Source organism: Pogoniulus pusillus, chromosome 5 (assembly GCF_015220805.1).
Source record: "Pogoniulus pusillus isolate bPogPus1 chromosome 5, bPogPus1.pri, whole genome shotgun sequence".
In the NCBI taxonomy this organism is placed as follows: domain Eukaryota; kingdom Metazoa; phylum Chordata; class Aves; order Piciformes; family Lybiidae; genus Pogoniulus; species Pogoniulus pusillus.
Genome location: NC_087268.1, coordinates 18510996 through 18527010, shown reverse-complemented (window position 1 = coordinate 18527010; position 16015 = coordinate 18510996). Strand labels below are relative to the sequence as shown.

The following is a 16015-nucleotide window of genomic DNA, read 5'->3' as shown; positions in this document are numbered from 1 at the left end:
GCAGATGACCATAGAATCATAGAATCAAGCAGGTTAGAAGAGATTTCCAAGATCGTCCAATCCAACCTAGCACCCAGCCCTGTCCAGTCAACTAGACCATGGCACTAAGTGTTGTACTATGGTAGAAGACTTCTCCTTTGTTATGACTAAGGCTGTTAAACATGGCTGTTCAGTGTATGGCTGTATATACACACTCACACATGTATTTATATTTCTATATCTGAGATATATGGATAAATATGTCAGGAATATACACATATATCTCAGGAATAGTGTGACTGGGTTCAGTCTTGGGGCTTTCACTCCAAGAAAGGCATTGAGGTGCTGGAGTGGGTTCAGGGAAGGACAACAAAGCTGGTGACTGGTCTTGTGAGGAACAGCTAAGGGAACTGGAATTATTTACTCTGGAGAGAAGGAGGTTGAGGGGAGATCTTCTGGGTCTCTACAACTCTCTGAAAGGAAGCTGGAGGCAGGTGGGTGTTGTTCTCTTCTCTCCAGTAACAAGGAACAGGATGAGAGGAAATGACCTCAGGCTGCACCAGGGGAACTTTAGGTTGGCTATTAAAAAAAAAAATATTCTCAAAGACTAGTACAAGCTCCACAGGGAGGTGGTTGAATACCCATCCCTGGAGGTGTTTCAAAAAGACAGAGATGTGGTGTTGAGAGACATGGTTTAGCACCAGACTTGGCAGTTAGATAGGGGTTGGACTGGATGATATTAAAGTTTTTTTTCCCCAAATGAAGTAATTCAATGTTTCTATATATTTTAATTTTGCTGTCTAAGTTTGCCTTTAGAGAAATTTGGCAACACATCTGCTGTGTGAAAACAACATAACACGTTGCTCTGTGTTTTCTCACAATGGCAGAAATCTATTCACAAACATGCTTTATTTTGTACAAAGTATTAGATGTTAGGATGTTAGGAGGAAGTTGTTGCCAGAGAGAGTGATTTGCCATTGGAATGGGCTGCCCAGGGAGGTGGTGGAGTTGCCATCTCTGAAGGTGTTCAAGTGAAGGCTGGCTGAGGTACTTAGTGCCATGGTCTAGTTGATTGTACAGGGCTGGGTGCTAGGTTGGACTGGATAATCTTGGAGGTATCTTCCAACCTGCTTGATTCTATGATTCTATGAATATGACAGAGGAAGGACAATCTGCATGAGTAGAGTAAAAGAAATGGAATGAAAAAAAATGCAAAGGGCAAGCCCCCAAAATCCAAAGAATGTAAGTTTCCACTTTAACATTGGAACTCATGATAGAGAAGTGATAAAGATAATTTCAATTTCATTTGTCTTGCTTTGGTTCCGCTTTTGAAAGTTTGCACTGAAAAAGCAGCACATTCCCTGCCAGCTAGATATGTATCAGTGGAGAAGTGTAATGGGTGTATCGCTCAGTCATAGCAAGCCCACAATTACTGATAAGATGAAGACACATAAAAAGGAAGATGTTATTACAGTATGCATCAGTGAACATCTTCCTGTAGAGATTACAAAAGAAAATGGTAATGTCAATGTTCATAGCACAGATGGGACCCTATTATCTAGAACATGCTTCCTTGTCTAATCATAAATTCAGAGACGACTGATATGAGGAGAAAGGCCAACAAATAGAAAAGGGAATGAGACATAAATTTATAAAGGGAAACACAAAATCTTAATTTGTGTAGTGGAGGAAAAAAAAACACAACAAAACCAAAACCCAACCATCCAAACACGCACAAACAAAATGGGGGAGGTCTAGGCTGGATGTTAGGAGGAAGTTCTTCCCAGAGAGAGTGATTGGTATTGGAATGGGCTGCCCAGGGAGGTGGTGGAGTCTCCATCCCTGGAGGTGTTCAAGCAAAGCCTGGCTGAGACAGTTAGTGTCATGGTCTAGTTGTTTGGATAGGGCTGAGTGCTAGGTTGGACTCGCTGATCTCTGAGGTCTGTTCCAACCTGGTTGATTCTATGTTTCTATGAAAACAAAAAAGAAACCCCAAACAAGCCAACCCATGTTATGAATGGATATTAATGAACTGTTTAACCTCAAAGGAGAGACAAAATAATTGAAATGCATGACAGTGTGAATATCAGATTGGCATAATAAATGGCAATTAAAAAGCCATATAAATAAATGTAGTCATGAAGCTGGATTTGGAAGGACAAAATTTGCATACAGCATTTTTCCCTATGGTTCTATAATACTGTCACAATCCTGCTGGTCAAGGAGTTATACACACAACAGTTAACCAGTGCAGACACAAGCCTGTGCAGTGCTCTGCTGAATGTGCAGAGTGGCTTTCACTTACCCCTTGGTTGCAGGCTAAATACTACCAATTTGCTGCAACTGGGCTCCTCGATTCAAGAGAGATGTTGAGATACTGGAACATGTCCAGAGAAGGGCAACAAAGCTGGTGAGGGGGCTGGAGTAAGCTCTGTGAGGAGAGGCTGAGGGAGTTGGGGGTGTGCAGCCTGGAGAAGAGGAGGCAGACGGGTGACCTCATTGCTGTGTACAACTACCTGAAGGGAAGCTGTAGCCAGCTGAGGTTGGTCTCTTCTGCCAGGCAACCAGCAACAGAACAAGGGGACACAGCCTCAAGTTGTGCCGGGGAGGTCTAGGCTGGATGTGAGGAGGAAGTTGTTGGCAGAGAGAGTGATCGGCATTGGAATGGGCTGCCCAGGGAGGTGGTGGAGTCACTGTCCCTGGAGGTGTTGAAGAAAAGCCTGGATGAGGCACTTAGTGCCATGGTCTGGTTGATTGGCCAGGGCTGGGTGCTAGGTTGGACTGGCTGACCTTGGAGGTCTCTTCCAGCCTGGTTGATTCTATGATTCTATGAACTGGGAAGCCTGGGGAGGCAGCTCCCACCAGTGATTACACAGTCTGGGTGGCTTTGTCTTTATCTAATAGTGCAGTCTTAGCATGACTGTTCTTTGTGTTTGACAGTAGAATAATGAATAGAGTTGTTTTCTTCAAAGAAACTCCTGCCATAACTTGAATGACCTAAATATGAAAAAATAATATAATGTAAATATAATTGTTTGGGTTTTGGTGGTTTGGTTGTTTTTTTGTTTGTTTGCTTTTTGTTTGGTTTTGGTTTTGGGGGGTTGTTTGTTTGGTTTTGTTTTGTTTTAAACAGAGAAGGCGGAGATGTGTGCTACCTACCAGAACATGATTTGGGTTAGTCTCCCTGGAGAAACTTTGTATCCAGTCTTTTGGTTTCTGAAATGTCATTTGACAAAGGTCACTTTCTTGGCCTGCAGGTCCCTATGGACCAAAGGTATTTTTAACGAGCTTCAGAAATATTTTAAGGCTCCACAACTGCATGCAAACAACTTCAATTAGTTATTAAAATCCCTGACAATTCCTCTTTCCAAAGCTAGAAACACTGATTAAAGACCAAACCATGCATATTTAATTATTTATCTTACACATTCGAGGGCTGTGCTGACTTCACACTTGGCAGCAGACAAAATAAGAGAAAATAAACAAACAAATAAACAACCCCCCCAAAACCAAACCAACCAATAAACCCAAAAACTAAACAACAACAACAACAAAACCCCAAACCAATCAAACAACAAAACCCTGAACCAAATAAAATCCACAAAACCAAACCAACCAACCAAAAAACTTCAAATCTCCACAGTGTCATGGTAGGCCTGATGGGCCCAAAATAGGCCTACACACGTCCTGGTTTGCTCCTGTGGCAAACAAAGTACACACACTTGGCTTGTGCCTGCCTTGTGTAGGGCCTGTGCTTTTCCCAAATTTGGGTAAAGTAAGTCTATGGCTTTACATTATATGGTCAGGCTTGGCTAAATGCCATTCTGATTGGCTATTCTGTATCCAAAGTCCCATTGATCTCAGCCCACAGTGATAAAAGGAGATATGCAGGTAAACAATGTGCTCTGATGTGCTCTGCTGCTCTGTTTGTGCCTGCTATTGTTTACTGCCTTACTGTTTGCTTGGAAACTCCACTGTCACTAGTTTACCAGGAACAGACTCTAAATGCCTGCACATGATCAGCCTGCATAGCCAGCATGACATTGTGCTGAGACTGGACATCACAAGACATCCTCCTTGCACCTGAAAGTCTCCTGCCAAGACAAGAAGTCCTGGAGATACACAGATTGTCCAGAGCAGCCAGAAGACAAGGTCAAAGATTGTCTGCCTCCTTTCCCCAGAAGCCTGGGAAGGATCAAGACTCAGTGGCTGACAAGACCGAGTTCCCTGAAGTGTTTGGGCACTGTCTGGGACTGCAGCTGGCCCCACGAGTCGGGTAGCAATAATTTTGTGAGTAAATGCTTAAAAGCCTCTTCGTAATTCTCCATTGCCTTCTGCTATAAGCAGAAAGAGCTCCTTGAGTCCATCTAGTGAGCAAGTGGTGTACTGACCACAAGTGGCACTGGACCGCAGGAATCTTCTTTTCCAGTTCAATTAATGTTTATATATTTTGCTGGTTGTTACTAGATCTAGATATTATCCATAGAATGTTTCATGACTGTGCAGGAACGTGAATATTATTAAAATTAGTGGTCAGGGGTGGCAAGAGAATTCTGAATATCAAAATTAATAAACAATACTAATTTTGGAAAAAATATTCTCTCACGTTAATTAATTTCCCCTTTGTAACACACAGGGAAGATTTGCAAAAACTTCTTCAAGTTGTGGAAGTGAATGCAAGTCAACAGCATGGCTTCTATTGCTTTCTTCATCTTTTTCCATCATCAGCCAGAGAAAGTTTAAATCCTTGCCACAAACCGTGGTGGGATTGCATGGTAAAATATTGCTTTATATATGAATTCCGGGATTCTTTGCAATAGTTAAATGCTGCACCACACTACATAACCAGTGGCTGTGCAACTGCACTGATCCTGTTAACTACTTTCATGCTGGATGACAGATATTTGATTAATTTTAAAGTAGTTTGTTGTGGAGGGCCTGTAGGCCCAAAAATAGGCTTATTTATGCCTTGCCTTGCCTGGACATGTTTTTCTGCCCAAACCAGAGGTAAACACATCAAATGGATAAAGGGGGCACAACAGGCCTGGTGCCATGAAGTCTGGCCTGCCCAGGACTCCTGTTTGTAAACACATTGTGTAAGCCCCCACACACCCAGCTCATGCCTGCCTGGTGTAAGGCCCGTGATTCCCATATTTGGAAAGTCCAGGCCTGTGGTTTTTGCCTAGAATGGTAGGGTTTGGCTGATTGCCAAAACCTGATTGGTCATTCTAGTGACCGAAGGGCCATTAATCTCAGTCCACATTTAATAAATAGGGGCACACAGGTAAACAACATGCTCAGACTCCCCTGCTCACACTCACTTGCTAGCACAGGCTGCCTTACTCGCTCGCTTGCTCACTCATTATTAGACTTAGACTCACCAGCACTGCTTATGCCTAATTGTTTTGCTATTATTACAGACACAGAATCTCCCACAGTCTCCCAGCCAGCTGTGCACACTTGCATGCCACTGCAGTGGGTTATCAGGACCAGATCCTGTGTTGCCTGCCTTTACCTATGGAGCTCAGACTCCCGTGCAGCCGCGTATACTATTGCACGCACCACTGCTGCTGAGTTACCAGGAAGCAGACTCTGAATTGTCTGCACACAATTGACCTGTCTGGCCAGCGTTACATTGTGCTGAGACAGCATGACATCCTGTCTCTGCACCTGAAGGTCCTGCCTAAGAATCCCTGGACAGAGCACCCAGAAGAAGCCAGAAGACAAGGTCAGAGATCGTCATTTTCCCCACAAGCTGGGAAGAATCTCCCTTCCCCTCAAGACGGGACGATTCCAGCCTCAAAGTCCCTGGGCAAAGACTCCCTTGAAGTTTGGACATTAGTAATAGTCTGTGACATAGCCCCGGAGGGTGACTGATAACTAATAAAAGTTTTAAGTAATTGCTTTAATGCCTCTGTAATTTCTATTGCCTCCTGCCATAGAGCAGAAAGAGCTTCCAGACCACCTTGCTAGGCAACCGGCATATAGACCCCAAGCAATATTTTCTGCAGGGAAAAATCCTCTCTCTATATAGTTTGAACTGTTTGCTAATTATTAACAAGTTACTGCTGATATTAATCCTAGAATGTTTTTTCATGACTGTGTAGATCCTTTTAATATTAATATACAGTGGTTGGGGGTGGCGAGAGTTCAGAATATTGAAGTTAATAAATATATATTTTATAGAATATGATCTCACACCAATCAATTTCTCCTCTCCACCACAAATTGGCATAGTTGTCAGGATACTGCTCCGCAACATATATAAACAGTGAAGAGTTTACAGTTATATAATGTTAACCAGGAGGCATGTTTATGACCATGCAAGCCATCACAGAACTTCAGTTCCTTGACTAGCCAGTGAAACAGATAATCTAAGTTTAGTAGCACACAAGTAAACAGATACCGGTACCACGGAGACTACATAGCCACATAGCCACTCATAAGTGTTCATTCAATAGCCTCTTGCTGTCATTTTGGTGAGGTAAACCCTTAACAACAGAAGACGCAAAATCCTGCAAAGATCATAAAATCATAGAATCAGGCAGGCTAGAAGAGACATCCAAGATCATCCAGTCCAACCTAGCACCCAGCCCTAGCCAATCAACAAGACCATGGCACTAAGTGCCTCAGCCAGGCTTTTCTTGAACACCTCCAGGGTCGGCAACTCCATCACCTCCCTGGGCAGCCCATCCCCTTGCCAATCACTCTCTCTGGGAAGAACTTCCTCCTCACATCCAGCCTATGGCTATGAAAGTGCATTTTGTTAATGAATAGAATTCATAAAATTCACAGCATCTTAATCCTGAATGCCACATGGTAAGTGAAAGATAACCAGTGTGCCCCATTTAAGATTTCTTTGCTCTTTACATCTACGTTGTCATCAAGATCTGAAGAATAGAACAAATGTGGATTTTACTTTGGTAGGAGGGAAAGGGGGAGTATATACATGTATACACTTGAGGAAATCTGACTGGTGTAGTTACAAAAACATCAACAGAATTACTGCTAAGAGCAACTATTAGGCCATTATTCTTCAACCTTGAATGTCAAGAAACAGAGGCAAATAGCAAATGAAACTGCTCAATAACATGATGACTGGTGCACTGAATAATAGCCAAAGTAATTTATGTGCTAGTTTGAAGAACCTAACAGCTGTATGGTTCATTAATCAAATATTAAAAAAAAACAAACCCACAACCATAGACTAAACTGATTCTACATGAAAGCTAATTAATTGGAATCAATTCATCAAGAATTTGGACTACTACAATTCTCTTCCCTCATCTCAAGCAGATAAAAGACTAGAATTTTCACTAAAAGTGCATTATATTGCATTACTTCATCAGTAAATCTACCAACTGTGCAGGAAAAAACATTATCTGAAACAGTGTATCAAGGGCAGAAACACACTGCATGAATAAAATTACAATGTTGTTAAATCCTCAAGAGAGACGTGCAAATAGGAAAATTTGAAGCAGCCACATGTGCCATGTGCCATAGGGGAAATGCATCTGAATCATTTGTTGTTTGGCTCCAAAAAAGCTGTTTGAAATGAAATTACAAACGCTTGTTCTTGTAAGAACTAGGCTTTGACTTTCCATACACTTTCCTGCACGGACCCTTTCAATACCTTACTGGTTTCTGGATGTAAGGAAGAAGTTCTTCAGCATGAGAGTGATGAGAGCCTGGAATAGGTTGCCCAGGGAGGTGGTTGAGGCCCCATCCCTGGAAGTGTTTATGGCCAGGCTGGATGAGGCTGTGGGCAGCCTGCCCTAGGGTAGGGTGTCCCTGCCCATGGCAGAGAGGTTGGAATTAGATGATCCTTGTGGTCCCTTCCAACCCTGACTGATTCTCCAAGCACACATCAGTATTTTAAAGCCTATTCTCTGTCAACAAACATTTCTCCCCATTTAAGAACATGAAGAACAGCTCACTCATTGGGTCACTAACAAAAAGCAAGATGAAAGAACCTTTGTTTCCAGTATGAATCTTCAATCCCCTTAAACTCCCCTGGGAGAGGAGAGTATGAAAATAAGATTCTTTTAACTGTCCCAACTGTTGAGATGACACTCATTTTTGGAAGACAGAGTTTGGAATTTCTTGAAGAAAGAAAGTTTGATCTTATTGCTTCATTAGTGTCCCAAATTCCCCTTACACCCATTTTGTCATAAATGGCTTAAGGCAACCATTATTTGCTGTTTTTCTGAGCATCACATAATTCATAACTTATGTACACTAACACAAAAAGAATATTCAGGGGGAAAAAAATGGAAGAACTCTTTTAATTGTGTTGGGTACACATGCAGAGAAATGTTACAAATTATTAAGAGGCTCTGATAAGCCTACTGTAGGGTAGGGTGTCCTTGCCCATGGAAAGGGGGTTGGAACTAGATGATCCTTCTGGTCCCTTCCAACCCTGACTGATTCTATGATTCTAAGAGGGGTAATTAGGATTTCAGTTCAGTTCTATTATGTGTTTGGTTGATTGTTTGCTACTGTCTTGGGTTCAAATGCAAGTTCCCAGAGACTCTAAATAAATTTGATAGACCCAATAACAATTTGTAGAGTGCCCTCCCCTCTTCCCCTTTCTTTCCCAAAGGAGGGGATTAGATATAGGGAGAGAGAGAGGTAAGCACACCCTAATAAATCAATCTCACTGATTTGGAAGTTAAAAGTTTAACAATAACTTAGAAAGGTATTGGAGGTAGTGAAGTTCACAAACGATAGGGAAGGGAAAATAGCAAAATACAAAAGGTATAAAATACAACCCGAGCGTGTGATGGTGGTTTTGTCTGCCTCGTGGCTGCCACATGGTAAGCTGGTATGCAGGCAGAGACGTGTAGTGAGGTGTGCGTGGAGAGAGAGAGAGGAACAGGAAGCCTCTCTCCTTTATAGGACAGGAAGTGGGGGGGAGTGGGCTAAATATCACCTGGAGTGGGACCCACCCCTGGGGAGGAGTCAAGACCCCTAGGATCAGGTTCAGGGTTACTCCCCCTGGAGTGTTAACCCTATACAGCTACTTGCCCAGAGGCTTCTATTGAATTCTACATATTAAATATGCAATCAAGCTTAGAAAATTGTAAGTTAGATGATTTGAAAGTAATTAATTTTTAAAAATACATTATAAAAAAAAAAAGATATTTCATTCTGTAATCAAGTGCTTGACTATAAAACCCATACAAATAAGGTAGTGGTAGAGAACCTTGGGAAGAAAAATAACTGCCTACACAGTTAATCCTTCATACTTACTGTTTTGTTTTTAATTTAAAACTGGACTTATTTCTTTTACATTATTATAGGATCATAGAATCAAGCAGGTTGGAAGACACCTCCAAGATCATCCAGTCCAATCTATCACCCAGCCCTATCCAGTCAGCTAGACCATGACACTAAGTGCCTCAGCCAGGCTTTTCTTGAACACCTCCAGGGACGGCGACTCCACCACCTCCCTGGGCAGCCCATTGCAATGCCAATCACTCTCTCTGCCAACAACTTCCTCCTAACATCCAGCCTAGACCTCCCTCAGCACAATTTGAGACTGTGTCCCCTTGTTCTCTTGCTGCTTGCCTGGCAGAAGAGACCAACCCTCACCTGGCTACAGCCTCCCTTCAGGTAGTTGTAGATAGCAATGAGGTCTGCCCTGAGTCTCCTCTTCTCCAGGCTGTACACCCCCAATTCCCTCAGCCTCTCCTCACAGAGCTGTGTTCCAGGCCTCTCACCAGCTTTGGCACACCAGTTCTTTATCCATCTAATAGTCTGCCCATCAAACCCATGTTTCACCAGCTTGGAGACCAGGATGAATTTGGAGAGAAAACTATATTGACATGCAGAAAGGTAATTTGATAAGTATGCATTATTAGAATTCCAGAAAGTAAGTCTGTTTACTTTTGAAAAAGGAGGTATTTATTTTGTGTCCATTAGTCTTACCTTTCTCTGTTAAATTTCAGAGAGTGTAGGATAGCTGGTCGTTTCTGTCGGAGATTCCATAGATGAAGTGCATCATCTGCACTTGCACTGACCAGAGCACCCTAAGAGCAGACAGAAAATACAGCACAACACATTACTTCTTTGCAGATTTTGTCTTATTCTTCACTGATCCTTACTGAGAATGATATATTTGTAGAAAATAATAAAGTTTATGAAAAAATGGTTGTTTTCTTCTAGAAAAAAATGTCTTCTGCCATAAACCATAGAATCAGTCAGGGTTCCAACCCTCTTGAAATGCCCAGGGAGACCCTACCATAGAGCAGGCTGGACAGAGCCTCATCCATCCTGTCCTTAAACACCTTCAGGCATGGGGCCTCAATCACGTCCCTGGGCAACCCGTTGCAGGCTCTCACCTCTCTCATGCTGAAGATCTTCCTCCTCATGGCCAGTCTGAATCTACCCGTCTCCAGCTTCACTCCATTTCTGCTAGTCCTGTCACTACCTGATAGTCTAAAAAGTCTCTCCCCAGATTTTAAATTTTAAATGATCTGGTAAATGTAAAGGTTTTTAATTATTACAGGATCAGCCAGAGTGAAATTAAAACTCCACCAATTAAAAACAGTAAACAAAAGCTTTGTATAAAAGTGATACATGTGAACTCCCAGGTATCTTCCACACAAGCATGGGCAATAATGAAACAGAGAGCAGGTAATGTTTGCTTTAAAAGGTGAAGGATAGAATTAAAGGTTCAAGGCATTAGTGCACATAGTTAAACACACATAAAAATGTCAAGCAGTTTGGTAGTCATATCAAAACAGCATGAAATTCAACATTAAAATGCAGATGCAGATAAGAAAGTAGGGACAGGGAGCAGGGGGGACAGGATTTAGGAATAATTAAAAGAAGTAGACAATAGGATGATCTTTATCACAAATCAGAAATACTCTGGAGACTGGTTCTGCTCTGGTGCTCCAAAAATTGACATCTTTCAAGGTCTAGACCTCTGCCTGCATATGAAGTGAACTTATTATACCTCCTTCCTATTCTTTTTCTCCTCACCATGGCACAGCGATGCCATGTGAAAATAAACTGCAGAGGAAGCTGCCTACTGCTGCTGCAGTGATAACCACATTTACACCTCAGATTGTGTCTAGTACAAAGCATCTCTGCGTATGACTATAGCAGAGAAGTAGATAATGCCTAAACAGAAGGCAGTGTTTTATTCTGAAGAAGGGCAAACTTTGAACCAAAATAATCAGTTGATTCCAGCTATGACTGAGCTATTGCTTTGTGCATCTTGAATTTCTTTCTTAATCCTAGCAATTGGTGGGGTTTTGGGTGGGTTTTGGTGGTTTTTTTGGTTTTGGTTGTTTGGTTGTTGTTTTTTTAATTGTTTGGGTTTGTTTTCTTTTTATACACCAATAAAATACATGAAGGTGAGACTTCTCTAATCCATTGTAATCCATTCTTTAATTCTTATCTCCCAAAGTGTTTGGGCCAATGTCAGAGTGAATCACAGAATCACAGAATCACAGAATTTCTTAGATTGGAAAAGACCTTCAATATCACGGAGTCCAGTCATTAGTTTCACACTGACAAGTCCTTGACTTAAACCAAATCATTCAGAATCTCCACCACAGAAATCAAATTAATCCTATATTAGGGGTTCTGCTGGTCACCTAATAAATAGAACACTGATCCAAACCTTGGCCTCCTTGTTTTCAACCCTGCCTTCCCCTAAAGAACTGGACTCGTTGTTTCTAAAGTATCAAGTCTCCGTTTTCAGTTTCTGTGCTACTGTTTCTAAAGTTTCAGTCCTCCTACCTCAGTTCCTGTGCTTCAAGTACTTTTTCCAGACAGGCATAGAAAAAAGTCAATACTTCTCAGGTTTAAAAACACTTTCCTAGAGAAGCTCCAAGATCTCCACACTTAGAAAAGGGATGTGGATCTGTCAAAAGTGTTTCCTTATATCATAGGGGAAATGAATTAAAACTGAGCTATGACTAGCTTATAATTTGGCCAAGTTATGAGGTTCTAGAAGAAGAAAAAAAGAAACCCCCACCAGATTTACATGCTCCAGAAAGTCTTCTTGCCTATTACCATCTCCAAAGTCCTTCCATGCAGAACAAACTCTAATCAGTTGCTATTTTTTCATGTCATCTGAACTTGATTTTGACAAGCCACTTACAAAGACTAAGCATGCTGGTTTGATTGATGACCTCTGTAATTGTTTTCCTTGCTTCAGGTAGCAGCATACCCCCAACTATTGAGTTTCCAGCCTGTAACCATCAATATCTTTCCACAGAAAGAATTGGTTCATTTATTAATTTCTATTTGAAACAGGACTGTGTAGCATGTTTAGTAAATGATTGTATTTTACATCTGTGCACACACATTAATATATTGATTGCCTTTTGTTTGGTACTTTATGCTGATATACATAAAGATAATACTTTTTCCTGTCTGCAGATCCATAAGTGGTCTTCTAAAAGGGTGTATGGTCAATATTCTCTGGATGTAAGCCACTAATTTGTTTGGCACTATTTGTCAATATGAAAAGTTCTATAACTCAATTACAATACACAAAATTACTTAATCAACTAAATTTATACAGAAGAATCTGAGTAAATATGTCCTTACCTCATTGATTAAGAACTGGAGCTGCAGAACTGCGGCACTGCTTTCATGTTGGCAGTAGCAATCAACACCAGGCCTGCCCAATCTGGTGCCATCAAAGTCAAGGATTCTAACATTCTAGATATCATCAGAGGTAAAGAAGGGGGAAAAAACACAACCTCAATTAAACTATGATTAATCTTTAATTAACCTCAATTCTCCTTGCTTTCTGTAAAACAAAACCATTCATGCTAACTTTCCATATCAGGATGAAATACATGCAACTATGAGCAATCTATTCTTGCCTGGGTATTTTTGCCCATGAAACAAAGTACATGAATTAACACAAAAATGCATCTTAAATTTCTTTTCACACATTATTGGTTCACATAACACACAAATGTATCAGTTTACAGAGTCACAAAATTTCTGAGATTGGAAAAGACCTTCAAGATCATGGAGTCCAATCATTAGTTCCACTTACAAGTCCTTGACTAAACCAAATCCCTCAGCACAACATCTAATCACTATGAATCACTATGGTTGGAAAGGACCACCAGGATCATCCAGTTCAACCTTCATTCCAGCATCCTTCATCACTGGACCATAGCCTCAAGTGTCACAGCCACTTTCCTTTTAAATACCTCCAGGGATAGCAACTCCACCACCTCCCTGGGCAGCCTGTTCCAGTGCCTGACCACCCGCTCAGGAAAGAATTTCCTCCCAACAGCCAACCTAAACCTCCCCTGACGCAACTTGAGGCCATTTCCTCCTGTCCTGTCATTAGTAATTTGGGAGAAGAGACCAGTTCCAGCCTCACTACAACCTCCTTTCAGGTAGTTGTAGAGGGCAATAAGGTCCCCTCTCAGCCTCCTCTTCTCCAGACTAAACAAGCCCAGTTCCCTCAGCTGCTCCTCGTAGGTCATGTTTGCCAGACCTCTCCCCAGCCTCATCACCCTTCTCTGCACCCGCTCCAGCACCTCAATGTCCCTCCTACACTGTGGTGACCAAAACTGGATACAGTACTCGAGGTGTGGTCTCACGAGTGCTGAGTACAGGGGCATGATCACCTCCCTACTCCTGCTGGTCACACCATTGCTGATCCAGGCCAGGATGCTGTTGGCCTTCTTGGCCACCTGGGCACACTCTGGCTCATGTTCAGCCGGCTGGCCACCAACATCCCCAGGTCCTTTTCCACCAGGCAGCTCTCCAGCCACTCCTCCTCCAGCCTGTAGGGCTGCTGGGGGTTGCTGTGGCCAAAGTGCATGAGCCGGCACTTGGCCTTGTTAAACCTCCTGCAATTGGCCTCAGCCCATGGCTCCAGCTTGTCCAACTCCCTCTGCAGGGCCTTCCTACCCTCCAGCAGATTGACACTTCTGCTTAATTTGGTGCCATCTGCAAATCTGCCGAGGGTGCATTCGATCTTCTCATCCAGGTCATGGATGAAGAGGTTTTTCTACTTACCAAGACACAGTATTAATAGTTTAGGGACTAAGGTCAGGAACACTGAGAAGGACAGTGAAGCTGGTCTGGAGAACAGGTCTTGTCAGGAGCAGTTTTTAGTCTGGATTTTTAGTTTTAATGGATTAAGTGTCTACCCTTTAACTTGAGCTTTATATTCAGTATAAATACATGGCACTAGCTAATGATTGTCCTTAATGAAAGTTACACAAGCACTGCCCTGATGAAGTGGCTGTTAGCCTTCAGCATCACTGTCGTGCTAAATCAGTTTTCCAGGAAACATCCTAACACAGCAGACAATTTAAGTCAGCATATCCCAAATAAAGCACTAATAATTCACATTTATTTGCATGAATATTCACCCTGAAATGCTTCACAAATTAATAACATGAGAGAGAAACTGTGCTGTCTGCTTTAGCCTGGCGAGTTGCCCTGAAGTAAGGACTGATGCTTAAATAGTAGTATTATCACCATCTGATGATGGTTTTCAAATGCTCTGTGAGTTGCAGTGAGGTCTTTCCAGTAGAAGGAGCCTAAGAGATACAACAAATTGGCATATGTTCTTGGCACTTTAAGCCTATCTTGTGCAAATTCTGTGCTTTGCTGCCAAGCATGGAGGACCACAACCTTACCTCATCTTTTTTTTTTTTTTTCATAACAGTGTACTCTACCAGAGCATCCATAAGAAGCAATTATTGTTCTGGCTTTAGTTTTGAATTTGTTCTTTCAATTTTGGATTTTTATTAAGTAATGACTCTGCTACCAAGGAGAGTGGAATATCTATGAAGACATTAAAAGAGGGGATTAATACAGATATAGCCAATGGCATCCTGGCCTGGATCAGGAACAGTCTGGCCAGTAGGACAAAAGAGGTTATTCTTCCTCTGTAGTCACCACTGGTCAGGCCACACCTTGAGTCCTGTGTCCACTTCTGGGCTACTCAATTCAAGGGAGATGTTGAGATACTGGAACGTGTCCAGAGAAGGGTGACGAAGCTGGTGAGGGGCCTGGAACACAAACCCTATGAGGAGAGGCTGAGGGTGCTGGGGGTGTGCAGCCTGGAGAAGAGAAGGCTCAGAACATACCTCATTGCTGTCTACAACTACCTGAAGGGAGGCTGTAGCCAGGTGGGGCTGGTCTCTTCTTCCAGGCAACCAGCAAGAGAACAAGGGGACAATGCCTCAAGTTGTGCCGGGGCAGGTCTAGGCTGGATGTTAGGAGGAAGTTGTTGGCAGAGAGAGTGATTGGCATTGGAATGGGCTGCCCAGGGAGGTGGTGGAGTCACTGTCCCTGGAGGTGTTCAAGGAAAGACTGGATGGGGCACTTAGTGCCATGGTCTAGTTGATTGGACAGGGCTGGGTGCTAGGTTGGACTGGATGATTTTGGAAGTCTCTTCCAACCTGGTTGATTCTATGATTATATCTGAATACCTCAAAGTAGGCATCATGAGTTTAAAGGATAAATGCCAGTCACTATCTTCTCTCTCATATCAGTACGTTGGATCTCCCACGGGCCTTCACAGACATGCCAGATTATCCTAATTTATACATAAAAAAGAAAAAGATGAAAACTAAGCCTGGATGTCTCCTGGGATCTAGAGCAGAACAAGTAGAATAAGAATTATGTAGACCAAGCAGTGAAAGTATGAGAGTAATAACATTCTAACAGAAAAAAAGATCTTTCTGAAAACAATATTTAATCCTGGTTTTAACATCTGTGAATGTGAAGTAGGATATTCTGCTCTATATTCACTTGTAAGCAATAATTTTTGATATAGTATTTCAACATCCTGCTATTCCAGAGCTAGTAATTATTTGCCAAAACAAACAAACAAAACCAACAAACCAAACAACAAAAAAACCCCAATCAAACAAAAATCCCCAAATGTTAAAATATAGTGTTAGCATGCCTAAATTGAAGTACCTGAATTCAGCTTCCAAGATGCAGCTCCTGGAGAGCAGACAGGAAGAAAGGGACCTGGGGGTACTGGTAGATAGTAGCTGAAGATGAGCCAGCAGTGTGCCCAGGT

General features: G+C 42.2%; 1 protein-coding gene across 7 annotated transcripts in view; it reads right to left on the bottom strand.

Annotated features, from left to right (window-relative positions):
- The window catches only part of STXBP5L (syntaxin binding protein 5L), a 307500-nt gene that overhangs the window by 167089 nt on the left and 124396 nt on the right, over positions 1-16015 (bottom strand). For all 7 annotated transcript variants that reach the window (XM_064143383.1, XM_064143384.1, XM_064143388.1 and 4 more), the window contains exons 3-4: positions 12550-12631; positions 9910-10010 (exon numbers count right to left, since the gene is read on the bottom strand). In XM_064143383.1, coding sequence (XP_063999453.1) covers positions 9910-10010; positions 12550-12631 — 183 coding nt within the window. The remainder of the gene's footprint in view (positions 1-9909; positions 10011-12549; positions 12632-16015) is intronic.